The sequence below is a fragment of the Trachemys scripta genome, chromosome 2 (assembly GCF_013100865.1).
Source record: "Trachemys scripta elegans isolate TJP31775 chromosome 2, CAS_Tse_1.0, whole genome shotgun sequence".
Classification (NCBI taxonomy): Eukaryota; Metazoa; Chordata; order Testudines; family Emydidae; genus Trachemys; species Trachemys scripta.
This window is the reverse complement of record NC_048299.1, coordinates 32,560,454-32,580,103: the sequence shown is the minus strand read 5'-3', so window position 1 is coordinate 32,580,103 and position 19,650 is coordinate 32,560,454. Positions and strand designations below refer to the sequence as shown.

General features: G+C 46.0%; 1 protein-coding gene across 3 annotated transcripts in view; it reads left to right on the top strand.

Moving 5' to 3' along the window:
* The window catches only part of APBB1IP (amyloid beta precursor protein binding family B member 1 interacting protein), a 105,911-nt gene that overhangs the window by 30,480 nt on the left and 55,781 nt on the right, over positions 1–19,650 (top strand). For all 3 annotated transcript variants that reach the window (XM_034760215.1, XM_034760218.1, XM_034760217.1), the window contains 3 exons: positions 7,373–7,444; positions 10,600–10,687; positions 16,546–16,838. In XM_034760215.1, coding sequence (XP_034616106.1) covers positions 7,373–7,444; positions 10,600–10,687; positions 16,546–16,838 — 453 coding nt within the window. Of the gene's footprint in view, positions 1–7,372; positions 7,445–10,599; positions 10,688–16,545; positions 16,839–19,650 lie in introns of those variants that run through there.

Below are 19,650 nucleotides of genomic sequence, written 5' to 3'. Positions count from 1 at the left end.
AGATAGCTCAGCGGTTTGAGCATTGGCCTGCTCAACCCAGGGTTGTGAGTTCAATCCCTGAGGGGACTACTTAGGGATCTGGGGCAAAATCAGTACTTAGTCCTGCCTAGTGAAGACAGAGGGCTGGACTCAATGACCTTTCAAGGTGCCTTCCAGTTCTTGGAGATGGGATATCTCCATTTATTTATTTAAATGATATGGGAAATCTTTGAAAAAACGAAACAAACACATTTCCTGTGTTTTTGCTCTTATTCAAAAGAGTAACTCCGGGGGATACTGTCAACTTGAACTTCAGTCATTTTAAGAATAAGTTAAAAGTTGTTTCACAAACTGCACTTCCCTTGGCATCTCCCTGACAACTTTTATTATTTTACAACCACACTTTCCGCTTTTTTGTTTTAATTTTGATTTTTTTTCCCCTCTGCTCCATCTTGTTTGTCTCAGACAAATAACAAGGGAAACAGACTATAAAGGGCCGTTGTATTTGCATTTTTTCTTTAATTGCTTTCATTTATAGCTCCCTCAGGAGCTACTTGTAATTATAGTATGTACAGAAAATTCTGACATGAGTAATTGTTAAATGGTTATACATGAGGACTATGCTTGAAACTCAGTTTAACTTTAAAGAGGCTTTTCCTCTTTTATTTTTTTAGCTGCAACAGGCTGAGATACTGCCAAACTTTGCTTTGCGTTCTGGTAAAAATAATTCCAAAGAACTAGCTGTAAAGGCCCCTGGCCACTGGGCAGCAGGTCCAATACACAGCAGCATGTCTTTTTGAATGGGATAGATTCCAGCCACGCACCACACCCCAGTTCTCTATCCATTCGTATTACAGCAATCAGCAGGAGGAGGAATGGAACTAAGGGCCCAGGAGACAGGAGAATCAAATGATGGGGAAAGGGGAAGGAAGTGAAGGGGACACTTGTCTCCAAGCTCATCCTGTTTGGATGCTTCATAGCACTCTATCGTTCTGAAAATGTCACAAGTGTTCTATGATGATTGGGGGACTCTATCTGTACAATTTATGAATTCTCTGCGAGATTATGAATGCTCTCTGTATATCTTTATCAAGCCACCATCTCCATTTTGAGTGTGCAGGATAGTTGCTTTCTCTTTTGTGCTTTTGCCTCCATGTTGGGTTGAAATTCCAAGGCATAGTGATACAAGGCTGACAAAGAGCATTGGTGGGCAAACTTTTTGGCCCGAGGGCAACATCTGGGTGTGGAAATTGCATGCAGGGCTATGAGTGTAGGGCTGGGGCAGGGGGTTGGAGTGTGGGGTGTGGGAGGGGGTCCAATGTACAGGAAGGGGCTCAGGGCAAGGGATTGGAGCAGAGGAGGGATATGGGGTTTACGAGGGGGCTCAGGGCAGGGTGTTGGGGTGCAGGAGGGGGCTCAGGGCAGGGGGTTGAGGTGCAGGAGTGGCTCCCAACCAGGAAAACTTGATTGTTAGGGGAAGAGTTGCCTGGTAACAGAGTCACTTGGTAGTTTGAGGATGCTGATCTAGTAGTCCTCTGACAGAGGGACTGGAAGGTTATAAAGGACAGGAGCTGATTAGGGGTCCTTGGCCATTTTCATCAGCTCAAGCTGAGGGAAGTTGCTTCAGGAGCCTGATAAGGCACAGGGGGATCCTGTCTACCTGAACCAGCTGGACCCCCAAGAAGGACTCCCAAGGGAAGGGTGAGCTTGAGTGAAGGATGTTTTGTTCAGGTTGGTGGTTGTTTTCTATATGACCTGTACTCTGTGTGTGCTTAAATAAAGAACAATAATGTGTTGTGTTATATGCTTCACCTACCACATGGCCCCTTGATGTCAGTGCTGGGTCATGGGTAGTTAGCCAAGTGGCACGAGACAGGACGAAACATCAGGAAACAGTCATTTGTCAATACAGGATTAGAAACCAGAAGTCAGATGCAGAAGACAAGGCCGAGTCAGAAACTAGGTATCAGAAGCACAACAAGGAAGCAGAGTCTTTAGCAGAAGCTAGCTGGGATTCTGCCTAGCTGCACAGATGAACTTCCTGTATTTTCCACAGACTTTAGTATGTCTGGACCAATCAGGAATTGGGAATATCCTGTCAATCAGGCCCTCCACAGGCAGCACATCCTGTGGTGTGTGTGTGGGCCTCTGAGGCTCATGACTTGGTGGGTGTGTCTGCTGCCAGAACTGTTAGGTGGCAGCATAGATGTAAGAGATTGGTTCGTAGGCTGTCTGGCCAAGCAGTCACAGCTGGGCTGAGGTGAGAGATGGTAGTCAGTGAGCCGGGTTCAATAAGCAAGAGTCAGGGTCAAAGGCAGGCTGGGATCAGAAACCGGAAATCATAGGTAGTACTGGGCTAGAATCAGGAGGCAGAAATTAGGGTCAGGAGATCAGGAGACAAGGTGAGGTCTGGAGTCGCAGCAGGCCCAATGTCTGTGTGGTTGCCCAGACAACTTCCTGGAGCACCCTCCAGGGTTAAATAGGGTGGTTGGCCAATCAGAGGGCCACAAGGTATTGTCACTCTGGCTCCCTTGGGTGGTACTTCCTGCAGTGCCTACTCTCCACCATGATCCATGACTGTGGCTGTGCATGGCCTCCCACTGGCATTGTGGGAATGTCCGCTATCCTAGGCTCTGCCCATCTGACTTTTAGTCCCTTACTTTGGGGGTGGTTGCCAGCCATGGAATCTGCAAACCCAGGTTCTGGACCTGCTTCTCCTTATACTGTACCACTCTTTCACCCTTTGGGGCAATCCTTCTGCATCGCCTGGGTAGCTTTTGTAGAAAGCCTCTATTAAGTTGGGAGTGGGGAGGCCCAGTTCCCAGCATGGGTCCTCAGGACCATACCCCTCCCAGTCCACAAGTTACCATAATTTCCCCTTTTTGAGCATGGAGTCCAATATGCCCTGGACAAGGTATTCTTCATGGCTCTGGAGCTAGAAGGGTGGCAGAGGTGCTTGCGTTAGGTCTAGACATGGGTTTTCTGTGAATGAAAGACTGCGTGCATTTTGAGTGATCTCGGCAGGCAGAGTTTAACAGTGACAGGGTAGTTAGCTGGCAAATCTGAACTGGTCTTGAATATCAGTGATCTAGTTCAGTGTTTCTCAAAGACTGGTCCGTGGACTACTGCTGGTCCCTGAGATCTCCCTGATGCAGTTTAGGAAGGCAACAAGCCAGTCCGTGGTATCAAAAAGATTGAGAAACACTCATCTAGTTTATGGGATGAACTGTTTGTGTGGAGGTGTTTGGTTGAGAGCCAGACCTTCCAGCCCACCTTGAATTCTGGGCTCTCCGGTCTCTGGCAATCCACATATTTGCTTGTAGGCTTCCTTTGATTCTACCATGTGTTCCTTGCATTCTTCCTGAATGTGGTGGATTTGCTATACTATATCTCAGGCCTCCAGGTTTTGGGAGGCAATTGGGAGCATGGGATGAAAACCATAATTGGCAAAAAAGGGACTTTTGACTGTGGAGACATGATCAGTGTTGTTATATGCAAATGTGGTGTATGGGTGGAGAGAGGACCGGTAATCCTGATGGCAGTTTGTGAAACACCACATGTATCATTCTAGCACTTGGTTTACTCTGTCTTGGCCATCTGTTTGGGGGTGGTGCGCAGATGATAAGCAGGTATGGATGTTTAATAGTCAGACAACTTCACGCCAAAAATTGGGAGATGAACTGGGACCCTCTGTCAGATTTGATACATTCAGGGAGCCCATGCAGACAAAAGTTGCATGTGAATAGATGTTGAGCTGTTGCGGTGGCCAGTTATGCACAAGGAATGAAGTGAGCCATCTTAGTCAGCTGATCTACCACTGTGAGTATGGTGATGCATTTATTCAATTCAGGGAGTTCTGGTATCAAGTCCATGACAATCACTGTCCAAGGTCAAGTGGGAGTTTCTAGGGGCATAAAGGTGCCAAGGCATTTTGTGAGTGTAACTTTTGCACAAACACATGTCAGCTCCTGCAACATATAAGTCTGAATCACTGTCCATATCTGGGGGTCACCAAAAAGAGGTGGGAGGTCAGACATAAAGTTTTGGAGTGGTCAAAATGCCTCATTAAGGGGCATTGTGGCATATCCAGAGTATTTTCAAGAGGGGGCACCCTGGCAGGACATATGTTATTCCATCTATCACAGTACACTACTGCCTGGTATTACCATTGGGTTGCTCTGGGGAAACTGCAGTCATCTTGGCCAGCAGGTCGTCTTGCGCAGCCAACCGGATTAAAGTAAGGAGATCATGTTGCACTCTGGTGTTGAGGAAGTTGTGAAGTTTGAGAAGGAAGGGTCTTTCCCAATTATGTTCTCTTCCTCCTTGTAGTATCCCCTCTTGCACAACAGAGTGTTGGCTTTGTTGTTCTTGGTTTCAGGTTGATGAGTCATAGTGAAATCAAAATGGAAAAAGAATAGCTCCCATCGGAGCTGTTGTTGCTTCAGGCTCTGGCTTTATATAAATACTCTAGGTTCTTACGGTTGGTGTATACTGTACCAGGCTCACTGAAGATCCAGTCTGGTGAACACCCAAGCAGATTGGATATGGTTCAGCAGCTCTGGGATCAGTGGAAGGAGTATTGGATCCAAAATGCCTCTTGGTTTAGCATCCATTAGTCTACACAGAGACATAGGGACCCAACTTTTTTTTTTCTATACAAAGAGGATTGAATCCCTAGCAGGACCAGGAGACATTACACAATGTATGAGCCCTTCAGTATATATGGATATACTCAAGGAAGGCCAGAAGTTCCAGCTCCAATGTTGCATAGATCTGGCCATACAGCATATTGACCCTGGGTTGCAGATCTATCAGACAGTCACAGTCTTGGTGTGGGGGCAGTGTGACTGCATTTTTCTTTTAGAAGATGTTGATGAAGTCCTGGTATTTTCTGGGGACATGGAGGATCTCCCTTTTGCTCTCATTAGTGGATGTGCAGATCATGACATGCCAGCCAGTTTGTGCTGAGGATTAGAGGGAAATGCAGAGAACTGATTATAGTGAACTGTAACGCTTCCCGCTGTCCCTGTATTGCAGCTTCTAGCTGTGTGGTCCCTTGCATCACTGGCCTGGGGGACAGGTCCCATCTGTTGTTTCCACAAGATCAGGCATAAGTTTCTGTTGGACATGGATTCATAGAGCCCGGACTATCACTGCATCTATGAAGTTGTCAGTAGCACCAGAGTCAGAGGGCCCATTGTAGAGGAATTTTCCAGGCCTTCCCTGGGATGTATAGCTGAACCTGCACCTGGAGGTGTGGTGAGAATCTTGGGAGCTCAAGAAGGATCCTGAACAGGGCTCGGGGGAGGGAGGAGGGAAGGGCTAGGTGGACAGGGACATAGGTGGAACGGCAGCATGGTTCCCCTCTTCTCTCTTCACTCCCACAGCCAATTATGAATATGGATAGACAAGTCTATGAATATGGCTAAATCCATGAGAGCCTCCAGACCAGATCTGTGATATGGTACCATTGCTGTTGGTGAGCCTTTTCACACAGCTCTAGTCTAAAGTCAGTGGCCTGTTTAGCCCTTACCAAGATCATTGTTGAATTTTGGGCACACTTGTGTTAGTTTAAGGGATGACTCAATATGCTTAAGTCTAAAAGTAGTATCTCTGCTCACAAGATTTGGTGATGGGAACATTAACTTTGTTCTCCTGTGAATGATTTATAAAAATACAAGAGAAAAATATGGACACTAGTAAATGCAGGGGCGGCTCCAGACACCAGCGCTCCAAGTGCATGCCTGGGGCGGCAAGCCGCAGGGGGGGCAGCCTGACGGTCGGTGTGAGGGTGGCAGTCAGGCTGGCTTCGATGGCATGCCTGCGGGAGGTCCGCCGGTCCTGCGGCTTTGGAGGCAATTCGGCGGCGGGTACACCGAAGGCGTGGGACCGGCGGACCTTCCACAGGCATGCCGCCGAATCCACGTTACCAGCGGACCTCCCGCAGGCATGCCGCCAAAGGCTGCCTGACTGCCGGGCTTGGGGTGGCAAAATACATAGAGCCGACCCTGAGTAAATGAGATGGCTCAATGACTATCTCGGTAATCAGTCTAGTGTTTACAGGGCTTTGGAGTGGAGCCCAGAGTTGAAGGGCGGAGCAGCTCCCGAGCAGTGGAGTGCAGGTTTTTGCCTGGAGCTTGCTCCAAAGCCCTGGTTCATGATGAATATCTATTCACTGAAAGTGCTGCCTGAGCTAGACATGTTATGCTTCCTAATCATCATTTGAAGATAAGATGGAACTTGTAGGGCTGCCCACTTGCTTAAGGTCTGAATGATCTGACATTACAATGCCCTTTATTTGACCGATCAAGTAACAATCAGCAGTGACCAGCCAATTGTCAGGAAAAGGGTATTTATCATGTAGTTCAGTGACTATTTATCGTATAATTATGGAATAGTTATGACTCTACGTGCCATGTAAAATTAAGTGCCTAAAGACTCGTGCAATCTCTGATCCCCTTTTCCTGCCACTCCTTGCAATCACCAGGCTTTCTCCATGTCCCCTGCTGACCACATCTAGAGAGCTCATTGGTCTTGGAGGTACTGAGCACTTTTGCCCCATCCTGCAAGACATTAAAATGTATGAGCAGTCCTACTGAAGTCAATGGGACGAATCACGTGCTTACAGCTCAGCATGTGTTTTAATATTTTGTGGGATCAGTGCCAGAGTATTCAGCACTTGCAGGGTCAAGCTCCTAGTGAGAGAGTGCAATTTGCCAGGCTCCCGGGTCAAGTACCTTTTAGCATGTTCCTGTATCTCAGAAGTGACTATACATTTGCTCTGTCTTTGGGTGTCTGTTGCAGACCATCAACAGCGTAAGACCAGAAGTATCTCAAATAAAGAAATGTTTGGTTTAACACAGGGAGAAATATCAAGTCAAAAAATTAGGTGGATCAAACCATATCCAGTCCTTGTACTAGAAAACAGCCCAGCTAAAATCTTGTAGTTAGTGGTTTAAGCCAAGGACTGAAATCCTCACATTGTGTGTTCAGGAGTTTGTCAGCCTCAAATTTTCAGTTTCTCTCTCCCTCTCTCTTGACTCAGTTTTAGTTGTTTAAGGTGCAGATTTATTACCAGCTGACTTGTAATCAAATATAGATTGTACATTGAGCACCGAGATTGATGGAACTACTTAAGAGCATAAAATTAAGTACGTGCTTAAGAATATGTAGGCTCAGAGTCCTAATTTATCAATTATTTCTAAATTATGCAAAGATTGATCTGCTAAATTGCCATGAATAAGAAACTGTTTCTTTCAATATAAATAGGAAAGGCTTTGTAAGAAATGAACTGGTTGAAGTTGTGTTTTTTTTTCTGTGTTTATAGAATTGCTTCCAAAGTTCTAAACAGACTAATGCTGATGTTCTTGTCCATGGGTTTATTTCTTTTCAGATGGAGCAGACATGTGATGATATAGATGAAATGTTCAGCAATTTATTGGGGGAAATGGACCTCCTGACACAGGTAAGTAATCTGGTTGACAACAAAGGATAAGAGAAATTACTATAAGGGAGGGAAACAAGGAGAGCGTCTTACCTTCCTTATTCCTCTACAACTACACATTGCACCTTCCTACTGAATAAATACAGGTAGTCTTTAGAAAGTGACTTAAAACTGATTTTCTCTCAATCGTGTTGCCTGCACAACAACAAAAGTAACATTATAGTTGGCTAGAACATGAAACAGCGCTAACATGATATCAGAAGCCTTTTTCAAAAAGTTAATCCAGATTCCTAGTAGATGTAGCCCCAGAATGTCCAATCATTTTGCTAAGGAAATAAGAAGAGTTTGCATCTGAATCACCATGGATGAACACTTTGTGTTTGTTTAAATGAATTGTAACGTGTTGAAGCACAGAATCCTTGAAATGTAAGGCTGGAAGCAGGGCTGGCTCCAGGGTTTTTGCTGCCCCAAGTGGCACAAAAAAAAAAAAAAAGCTGCGATCGCGATCTGCGGTGCCAATTTGGCGGGAGGTCCTTTGCTCCGAGCGGGAGTGAGGGACCGTCTGCCGAATTGCCGCTGAATAGCTGGACGTGCCGCCCCTCTCCGGAGTGGCCGCCCCAAGCACCTGCTTGGCAAGCTGGTGCCTGGAGCCGGCCCTGGCTAGAAGGGACCTTGAGAAGTCATCTAGTCCTACCCACTGTGCTGTGGCAGGACCAAGTAAACCTAGACCATCCCTGTTTATCCAACCAGTTTTTGCAAACCTCCAATGATGAGGATTCCACAACTATAAACTGTAAACTGAGTCAACTATAAACTATGGAAACAAAGACAAAAATGGTTTTTACTAATTTGTTAACTATTTGAAAGACATCTAGCATAGTGACACATCACCACATGTGCCAAAATATGAATGGCACAACACTGATGGCATTAGGGAATATGTGTATACGAAATATTGTTCTGGAAGGAACTATAAAACAGCATGAGTCTTTCTAAACCCAAGACCTTGGAAGATTTCCTACACCAAAACTGATAAGATTGATGAAGAATTCATAGCCAAAAACATGTTATACGCATTAAATTTGTTTTAAATAAACTTATGCTTTAATTGAAATACTTAAACTGTTATCTGGAATTTTGTACCAGGTGCCCTACTTAAAGCCTGTAGTTCTGAAGTCTTTCCTATTTGTTGAATCCCAGTCTGCCAAATTCAAGACCAAACATTTTGTGACACATAATAGGAATTCTGCTTGAAGCATCTTGAAAGCCTAGAGGAAAACATGATTTAATATCACAGTCTTGGCTATCAAAACCACAACACTTGGTTCCCTGTTAGCTTTCTGAATTTTAAACAGCTTTAGTTATAATTGAGAATAGGGTCTTTCAGAGTACTTGGTTTCATAGTAAAATATTGAAATATAAAAGAAACTACTTTTGCTTTGTTTTAATTTTTACTTCCTCATATCGCCCCCCCCCCCCCCCCCTTTTTCTTAGAATTTTTTCTAAGGACTAGTTCTTCTAGCTTCCTATTTTCCTAAACTATTCTGTGAATTGTATTTTTTCTTCCCTTTTATTACTGTCTTTGGGCCTTATTCTCATTTATACTAAGGTCTCTATATACCACTCTGGCAGTGTAAACAAGCCAGAAAGTAGATGTAGATATGGCACATTCACAGTGTAAACAGGCCTTAGACAGAAAGGGTCTGATTCTCATTTATACTACCTCTTCATGTTTAATTTTTAACTACTTTTCTGCACTTCCATTGTTTTCTCTTTGATCTGTCTTTTTTTCAATTTGCCTGTACTTTCTCTGTTTTCAGTTTTCCTTTCTGGCCATTATGAAATACCATTTCCTTTCTTTTAAAAAAAAATTAAAACATTTCCTTTATGCATTTGAGCGCTGATCCCGCAAAGCACTTAAGAAAATGCTGAAGGTAAAACAGGCCAGTAGTATGTGCTTTGCTGGATTAGGGGCCATGATTGCCATTTTTGTCTTCTCTGTTTTGTATATAAACTCCTTTCTTGATTTCACAAGCCCAGATAAAAGGAATTAATCTCATGTGGTTATTTCCTTCCTTTCCCCTATTCACACCCTCTCTATTTTTGCAAGCGTGAATAGTCGTCATGCAGAAGTGGCATTTTTGAGTTCACGTTTTCAATTTTTCAGCTTTGCACAAGTTCATAAGAAACTAACATTGCGCAGCTGGGAAATCATAAGAAATGAACTGGTAAAAAAGAGCTTTTATTAATTTTTTTTATGGAAAATTTTCACCAGTTTCAGCCAACCTAGTAAATATAAACACTTCTGGAATCATTCAACTGCTAGAGCCAGCTATTTTGTCAGTAAGAATTACAGAGAGGAATCCTTTCTTTGTCTTAATTTTGTATGCTTCTCGTGTTTTTCTAAAGCACCAGTCCCCAACCTGCATTCTTAGGAACAAACTGCAGGCTAGAAATTCTCCTTTTAAAGAAGCCATTCACCCATATAAAACATCATGGAATAAACAAGACCAACACACTAGTATGTGGGTTTCTGTTTCTTGAGGGAAGAACTGAGTTTGTTAGAATAATTATCAGTGTAACATGATCAGTAAATAATGTTCCCTCTAATTTTTTACATCCATGTGCAGAATGAATTTTGTTATGTGCATCAATATGGAGGTGATATATGGTGGGGGTGAGGCCAAGGGGTTTGGAGTGTGAGAGGGGGCTCAGGACTGGGGCAGAGGGTTGAGTGCAGGGGTGTGAGGGCTCTAGCTGGGGGTGTGGGCTCTGGGTTTGGGCTGGGCATGAGGGGTTTGGGGTGTGGGAGGGGACTCAGGGCTAGGGCAGAGGGTTGGGATGCAGGGGGCGGGTGAGGGCTCTGGCTGTGAATGTGGGCTCTGGGGTGGGGCTGGGGATGAAGGGTTTGGGGTGCAGGCTCCCCTGGGGCTGCAGTGGGGAGAGCGGACTTCCCTCAGCCCTCTCTCACCACAGCAGCCCGGGGCTGGGAGAGAGTGCCTCTCCCTGCCGTGGCAACTCCAGGGCCAGCGGAGAAGCACCTCTCCCTGGTGCGTGCCTGCACGGCCCTTGATAGCTGGCCACGCAGCTGTGCAGCTTAGAGGGAACTTAGTAAATATTAGTATCTTAATGATAATTACATCATCAACTCCTTTCTTTTTGTTCCGTCTCCACAGAGTTTAGGAGTGGAAACTGTCCAGCCTCCATCCCCCAAAGAATCTAATAAAGAATATAACTTTACAGTTGGCTTTAAAGATTTAAATGGTAAGTGATTGGAAGGATTATTTAGTGTTTGTGTTTGTCAGCCTTCTGCCAGGTGGAATCGGCAGCAACAAGGGCTGAGTTCTGTATCTAGGAGTCCCTCTTAACAATACAAAACAGAACCAGCTTGAGACCCTACCCAGTAATCTGAGAAAACTTACCACCGGTCCTTGGCACCTCTAAGAGACAATACTTCCCCTCTCTCCAGTACTGAGTCTGGGTAACAAAAGAGAACTTTTAATAAAAGGAAAAGGGAATCAAGCAGTAGTTTGGGAAAACCCCACAACCATGTTCAAAAGCATGCCACCATAAGCAGAATCCCAGCTCCACAGTGCATGGGGCAGTGCCCTTTACCTCAGTTTCCCACTTTGTGGTAGAAAAGTCTGACGAACAAATGTCCCTTTAACACATCCCTCCCCCACCCTCTGCGCATGTGGCTGTCCTTGGTTAGCGAAGACCCAGAGTTCAGAGGTGTGGTCACAGGAGTTCACCTTCTACCCCACAAAGGGTGGGGGGCATCAAGCAATGTCTCTGTGGTTGCAGTGTGCCCTTGCTCCTGGTGGTCATGTGCTGCCATGTTGGACACTCCCTGCCACTTCTGCAATGCCATGTTCTGAGGTTCCACTGCTTAACCCAGGTCTTCAGTGATTTCAGCTCTTAGTGATTTCACTGGGTAACAGGAAACCTCACTGCCAGTACAGCCTCTGTATTGTCTTTCCTATCCCGACATCAGGTCTAAGACCCCCTAGATTTGTTTATCAGTGATTCAGCACTGGTAATTACTGTACAGAAACAATGCCTCTGAATAGAGTCTGATTAGCTGTCTCTAAACACTAGAGAGGCAAAGGTCAAAGGGAGTCTAGGACAATTTGGGCAGAGTCCACACCACCAGGTAGCATAGCAATATAATACAAATCCAAGTCCCCATCACCTGTCTTTCACTGCGATTTGGCATCCCTACCGCCTACTTAGAGAGTAAGGTTCAGTTTAAGGCAACCTCCTCAATCAGGGCTGTCTAAGTACAGTTCTGCTGCCCTTTACTCATACAATAAGGATAACCACATGTCATTACCCTTGCACTAACGTGATTTGTAACCAAGCACCAGACAAAGGGGATCATTTTGGCAAAGCAGCTCCACCATGCTGCATACCTGCATACATGCAGAGTAGGCATGTCTATGCAAACATGGTTCCTGAAGTCTTTTCCCCCAGCTCATCACTAATGTCAGGGGAGAGCTCATTCTGACACTGGTTACATCTAAAAACTACCACAACAATGGAGGTGTAAAAAGCTAAACGTCCATGATTGTCAAAAGCTACCAATGATTTTGGGTATCTCAATTTGAGATGCCTTAAAGAGGCCTGATTTTTCAGAGCACGGATATTCAGCACTGTCTGAAAGTCGGGCTTGTGAAGGTATCTCAAGTTGGACACCAAAAAGAGAAATCACTAGTCAGTTTGGGAAATCATGGCCTTCGGGAAATCATGGCCTTTCATATTTAAATGTTTAATGCAGTGGTCCCCAACGCGGCACCCGGCTCTGGCTTTTTTGCCGCCCCAAGCAAAAAAAAAAAAAAACCACCAGGGTGCAGGGAGGCTGGAGCGGCAAACAAAAAAAAAAAACAGGGTGCAAACTTCCGGTGCCACTTACTTGGCAGCTTGCGGCTGCCTCCCCCAGCTGCGCTGGCGAGCTTCTGGGTGGGCGGCAGCTTCACTCTGGCTTGTGGGACTCCCTGCGCTTCAGACATGCCCCAGGCAGCGGAGTGCGTGCCCCGGCTAGCGGGGGGAGGGGTAGAGAGAGAAGGGGGGTGGCCAGGGCTTCCTTTAGCCGGGGCATTCGCCACTCGGCCCCTCCTGCCGCGCTGCCTGCCGAGAGGGCTCCGTGCCGCTCCTGCCTGCAGGTGAATTGAAAGTTGTTGGTCGGCGGGGAAGGAAGGACTCGGGCTGCCGGGCTTGCTGCAGACCTGGCACCGGCGGAGGTAGACGGAGCGCACAGCCTGCTCCCAGCAGCGGGCTCCCCTCCTCCGAGCCGTCGCCCCCTACAGTGGCGCACTAAAGGTCGTCGGCGAAAAAAAAAAAAAAAAAAAAAAAAACCACCAGGGCAAAGGGCGGCCGGAGCGGTGAACCAAAAAACAAAACAAAACAAACAAACAAAAAAAGACGTCCGTGCCACCCCAATTGGGCAGAATGCTGCCCCTTAGAATCTGCTGTCCCAAGCACGAGCTTGCTCGGCTGGTGCCTGGAGCCGGCCCTGGCCGTGGCGCCTGCTGGGGCATCTATGTGCACCCGCATACTGGCCAGCGGACAAGCATCCGCCAAAATGCCGCCGAAAAGCGGCATCGCCAATAGGCGTCACCGCCGAAATGCCACCGAGCAGCATTTCAGTGGCAATGCCTCTTGACGTTGCCGCTTCTCGGTGGCATTTCGGTGGATGCTTGTCCGCCAGCCACGGTCCTCGGTGGCTCGTTGTCCGGCACCCGCCACCTGGAAAAGGTTGGGGACCATTGGTTTAATGAAAATGAAAACTAAGTCTGGTAATGTTAGTCTGACAGATGGAATCCATGAAAGGAAAACAAGACGGTGTAATGCCATTTGCGGTTGGCCCTGGTAGGGAATCTGTATTTTGGGGTATCTCTGTCGTTTTTTCAGTAGAGATTACTAATAAATACGACTACAGCTTTGAGAGTGTTGGAAACTACATAGGTTAGAATATTGTTTTAATGTGTATATCACAAAAATGTCCTAATTATTACAGTACAGAAAGATAGGACTTGTTTAGAAGTAATTTAGGCCCCATTTTAGGAAAGGGCTTAAATACATGCTTAAATTCATCCCAGTTCAGAGGCATGCTTAAGTGCTTCCCTTGAATTGGGGCCCTACAGTGGGCCAGCCTGGGAGAAATACTCAGCCATACCCAGTTCCATTTGTAGACATTTCTTCAGGGCCCTGCCTATTCTTCAATATACAGACAAAAGAAATATGGAATAATAACAAAAGCAGCAGTTTTGCTCTAGACTGGGATTGTGGGGCTCTCTGACCTCCAGTAACTAAAGGGTCAGGATCTCGCCGGGCTGTGGGAGAGGTGGGTCCGCAGGGCATTTGCTCTCTTGCAACCTTTCGCTGCCTCCACAGGAAAGTGTACTCTCAGTAGCAGGGCTTTGGAGCGGAGCCCGCTGCTGGAGCGTGGAGCAGCTCTGGAGCAGTGGAGCTGCAGGTTTTTGCCTGAAGCTGGAGCAGAGCCGGAGCACAGCTCCAAAGCCCTGCTCAGTAGAGCCCTTCATGGATACACATTTAAATCTGTGGATGTGGATATCTGCAGAAGGAAATCGCTATCCGCTGAACTGCAGGGCTCTCCCAGGAACTGCAGCGGCGAAACGAGCAGAACATGGGGCTGCCGCTCCCAGGAGCACCCAGCACCGGCAGTGTCTCCCATGCGGCTGTACCACCCCCAGCCCCAGTCCCACCCCCGTCCCTTCTAAACAGCTGTCTGTGTGACTGCGTCTCCTGGCTTGGGTCTGTACAGCCGGGCCAGAGGATGGAGCTGGGGGCGGGGCTGGGGTGGTACAGCCGCACGGGAGGAGCTGCCGGTGCAGGGTGCTGGCTCCTGGGACCGGCAGCCCCTGTTCTGCTTCTTTCACTGCTGCGGTTCCCAGGAGAGCCCTGCGGTTCAGGTGATACTGATTTCTATCTGCAGATATCCACATCTGTGGATATAAATTTGTATCCGTGCAGCATTCTAACTCTCAGCTCTCTCTAGTCCCAGCCAGCCTCATGGGGCTGGAGCCCTCACGGGAATCACATCCAGTCATTAGCTGACTGCTGGGCTTTCCTCCAGAACAGGGCTGGCTGCTCCCTGCCCCTAGCCCTTAAAAGAGACAGACAACCCTGTTACAAAACAACTGTACATAGACACAGCCCTCTAGTTCTTCCAGACTCGCTAGCTCCTGGACTGGGTAAAACCAGATCTTTGTCTAATATCTCCCCACAGGATCTCTTAACTCTGGCCTACATTAAGCAATCATAGGAGAGGGCTGCTGACTCAGCAAAAAACTTCAGTTAAGAGAATTATCTCATTTAAGTGTCGGAGTTGAAAACACAAAACAAATGTGGAATGTTTAGATCTGTTTTGGTAAAATATCTTAAAAGAGAAATTGCATGATTTGAACGCTAACTGAACGGGTCCTCAGAGCCCTGTATATTATTATATGTGGTAAATTACTGACGCATATCGCATAATGACTGATATAGTATGTAGGAATGTGATTTTCAGATATTATTTTCTTACAGCTTAAAACCTCGCAGCTTGATTTCCCCTCACTAACACTGGTTTGACACCTGTGTAACTGCATGGACTTAGTGAAGTTACTCCTGTGTAAGCCCCTTGGGATTTAGGGAGCACAGTCCTTTTAAAACCTGGTCCTGAGGCAGAGGGTGTTCCAAGTATAAGCAAGTGCTGATTGGTCCAGAGGGAGCACTGTGGAGAGAGGGATAATGATGGGGGGTGGGGTGTACTGCATGTCCACATACAGGCCACCAAGTGTAACTCTAGCACCCTGGTGGCCAAGGTGGAGTCTGCTTTGCTGGTAGCTCTGGCCAACAAAAGGTGTGCTCTGGAACATAGCAGGGAACTGCCCTTCCACCCCCAAGGCACCTGTTCCAAACCCATCTGGAATAAACACACACACCCTGGGCTAGTACAGCTAATATGGGAGAGGGAAATATTTATTTACAGAGGGATGAATGGAGAAAAACAACTGGGGGAGAAGATAGGGGGAGTGGTAAAACAGGATTACGTTCAACACAAGAACCCATGGGCCCAATGGTACCACAATATAAAAGGATAGACACTGAGCAAGGTGTCTAGACTCAGAGTTCAGGAGTCCTGGGCAGAGTTCCAGTCCAACAGGGAGTCCTGGGCACTCCTGGTCAACTTTGGCTCCAGTAAAACCTTCCCCAAGAAAAGCCTCTGTTGCCTTCGTCTGCCACTCTCTGCAAACCCATACAGAGCGACAACCTCCCCACTTAACTAGGTACAGCCTCCCTCCTTATCCCAGTGCAAGGTCACAAGCTGCACTACTCGTGGCCCCGTGCAGCTCTGGGTGACAGGGATGCTAGGTCTGGCTCCGGTTTGTCCTTCTCAGGTGATTCCTTCCTGGCACAGTGCTTCTCCTGACTTCTGTCCTTGGACGTCCCCAGTCAGCGATCTGTCCCTCCCAGGCTCTGGGCTGGTTCTCTGCTGCTTCATTACATGAGGGCCTGCTGTCTGTAAGCCCTCTTGTCTGGAGCTCCAGACACACACATGCCCCTGTCGCTTTCTACACTACGGACCTTACAGCAGCACAGCTCTGCCGCTGTCCAGTCTCATGTGTAGCCATTCTATGCCAGCATGAGGGAGCTCTCCCGTCAGCATAATTAAATCACCCCCAACGAGCGGCGGTAGCTATATCGGTGCGAGAGCATCTCCTGCCGACATAGTGCTGTCCACACTGGTGCTTTTGTTGGTGAAACTTATGTCGATCAAGGGGGTGTTTTTTTCACACCGCTGACCAACAAAAGTTTTACTGACAAAAGCACTAGTGTAGACAAAGCCTAAAATACTAATACAGTCCTTTTAGAAAGGAAAGTTCCCTTCTAGTCTATCCTTGAGCATGATCAGCTTAATAATTATCCCCCAAAAACACCTTTTCCGTAGAACCCAAATTAAAATCTCCCTCTTTAAAATTGTCCCTTTTCCCTTAACCTCTACAATTAGCATCCTCCTCTACAATTTAGTTTTCACTGAACTGAGTGCAAACTGTTTTTCATGTCATCCACTCTCTAAAGTATTTTGTGGTTGGGGGCGGGGGGGCATTTCTTAACAGAATCATTAAATGCACTGGAGGACAATGACTTGGATGCTTTAATGGCTGATCTGGTAGCAGACCTAAGTGAAGTTGAACAGAAGACAGTACAAGCACAGAAAACTTCTTCTCACTACCCACAAAGTGAAGTCACTCAGCCTTCAACAGGTGTTTGTGCTGCTGCTTCTTATGGTTCTAAATCAAATGTCCCTGTTACCACCACTGGACGTTTTGAAGATGACTTGCCCCCTCCACCTCCAGATCCTGTTTTCGACCTCCCACTACCACCGCCTCCTCCTGAACCACTCACTCAGGTAAGCACTGAAGGGATCTTGTACCAAACATCCCCATACCTTGTGCTGTAATTGTGTAGAGGCTGTTTGAGTAGGAACAAGAGAGAATAACCATGAATTAACTTAAATGTTAGCAGTAAAACAACCATAAACTGTTGAATGTTAGAAGCCCATTATAGAGCAGGCAATAACAATAGCTATAGTCCATTCCAACTTGGCATGAAATAGCTCCCAGTGATACTGTTCATAGTTGAATACACGTTAGTAGAGTTTAGGAAAGTTTTGATAACTGCTATATAGAGGCAAAGGTTGCCTTTGGGACCCCAAAGCCTGTGGCCATGATTGCATTCTGGCTTGTAAAGGAGAATCTCAGTGTTTCTGGCCCTTATGGTGAGAGATTTGAACAGCCATCGATTAATGAAAACTGATTACTAGGAGAGGAAGCTTGTCACTGATTTTTTGGTTTGTTTGTTAGTAGAGAGTAAGGTATTCATGCTGCTCCTCCCACCTTATAGACACCTGCGACTGGCATTTAGGGTCTGTGAAAATCTTGAGTGTAGGTCCCTAGATTTTTGGGAACGCCCCAGGTTAATTAATTACAGTCCAGGCTGCTGCTACTAATGGTACAATACTAGGCTTGTTGTCAGCTCTGGCCAGCTTCTTGCAACTGCCTTGGCTCCTGTGCTCAGCAGCTAGTGTGACCTCTGGCCCTATGGAGGGCCTGCTCAACTGTGTAAAACTGCAACATTGTCCCGTAGAACACGGGATTGAGACCGAGAAAGGACTGCATTCTAATCCCAGTTCTGCCCCATCTCCCTCCACTCTTCTAGGTCAATGGGAATGAGGATATGGAGGTAGATATTACCACATCCGAGATAGAAGCCAAACTCGAACAGCTTAATGGAACTAAATCGGGGGGCCCAGATAATCTTCATCCAAGAATATTAAATGAACTGGCACATGAAATTGCAAGCCCATTAGCAAGAATTTAATGAATCTGTAAACTCCGGGGTTGTACTGTATGACTGGAAAATTGTTAACAGAGTTCCTATTTTTAAGAAAGGGAAAAAAAGTGATCTGGATAACTACAGGCCTGTTAGTTTGACATCTGTAGTATGCAAGGTCTTGGAAAAAAATGTGAAGGAGAAAGTAATTAAGGACATTGAGGTCAATGGTAATGGGGACAAAATACAACATGGTTTTACAAAAGGTAGATCGTGCCAAACCAACCTGAGCTCCTTCTTTGAGAATGTAACAGATTTTTTAGACAAAGGAAACGCAGTGGATCTAATTTACCTCAATTTCAGTAAGGCATTTGATATGGTTCCTCGTGGGGAATTATTAGCTAAATTGGAAAAGATGGGGATCAATATGAAAATTGAAAGGTGGATAAGGAACTGGTTAAAGGGGAGACTACAATGGGTCATACTGAAAGGTGAACTGTCAGGCTGGAAGGAGGTTACTAGTGAAGTTCCTCAGGGATCAGCTTTGGGACCAATCTTATTTAATCTTTGTATTACTGACCTTGGCACAAAAAGTGGGAGTGTGCTAATAAAGTTTGTGGATGACACAAAACTGAGAGGTATTGCCAATACAGAGAGGGACCAGGATATCCTACAAGAAGATCTGGATGACCTTGTAAACTGGACTCTGAGTAATAGTAATAGGATGAAATTTAATAGTGAAAAGTGCAAGGTCATGCATTTAGGGATTAATAACAAGAATTTTTGTTATAAACTGGGGACGCATCACTTGGAAGTAACAGAGAAGGAGAAGGACCTTGGAGTATTGGTTGATCACAAGATGACTATGAGCCACCAATGTGATATGGCTGTGAAAAAAGCTAATGCAGTCTTGGGATGCATCAGGCAAGATATTTCCAGTAGACATAAGGAGGTGTTAGTACTGTTATACAAGGCACTGGTGAGACTTCATCTGGAATATTGTGTGCAGTTCTCATCTCCCATGTTTAAGAAGGATGAATTCAAACTGGAACAGGTACAGAGAAGGGCTACCAGGATGATCCGAGGAATGGAAAACCTGTCTTATGAAAGGAGACTCAGAACTTGGCTTGTTTAGCCTAACCAAAAGAAGGCTGAGGGGAGATGTGATTGCTCCCTATAAATATGTGAGAGGGATAAATACCAGGGAAGGAGAGGAGTTATTTAAGCTCAGTACCAATGTGGACACAAAAACAAATGGATATAAACAGGCCTTCGGGAAGTTTAGACTTGAAATTAGACAAAGGTTTCTAACCATCAGAGGAGTGAAGTTCTGGAATAGCCTTCCAAGGGGAGCAGTGGAGGCAAAAGACATATCTGGCTTCAAGACTAAGCTTGATAAATTTATGGAGGGGATGGTATGATGGGATAGCATAATTTTGGCAATTAATTGATCTTTGACTATTAGTAGTAAATATGCCCAATGGCCTGTGATGGGACACTAGATAGGGTGAGATCTGAGTTAGTACAGAGAATTCTTTCCTGGGTGTCTGGCTGGTGACTCTTTCCCACATGCTCAGGGTTTAGCTAATCGCCATATTTGGGGTTGGGAAGGAATTTTTCTCCAGGGCAGATTGGCTGAGCAATATTTTTATACTCCTCCCTGGTCATTTGAAAATATCACCAGTGACTGTACAAACTAGAGACTCTTCCCTGAGGGCAAGGAGAATGGGGAAAAACTGAGGAGAGACAGCCCTGAATTTGGGGAATTGTCAGAGGATCTTGAGGTAAACAGAGGTCTCAGCGTTGCATTAGTAGCCATGATCTCAGAAGTCAGAGGTGGTCATCAACCTAAGTGTAGCCCCTTATAAAGATACATTAGAATAATCTAC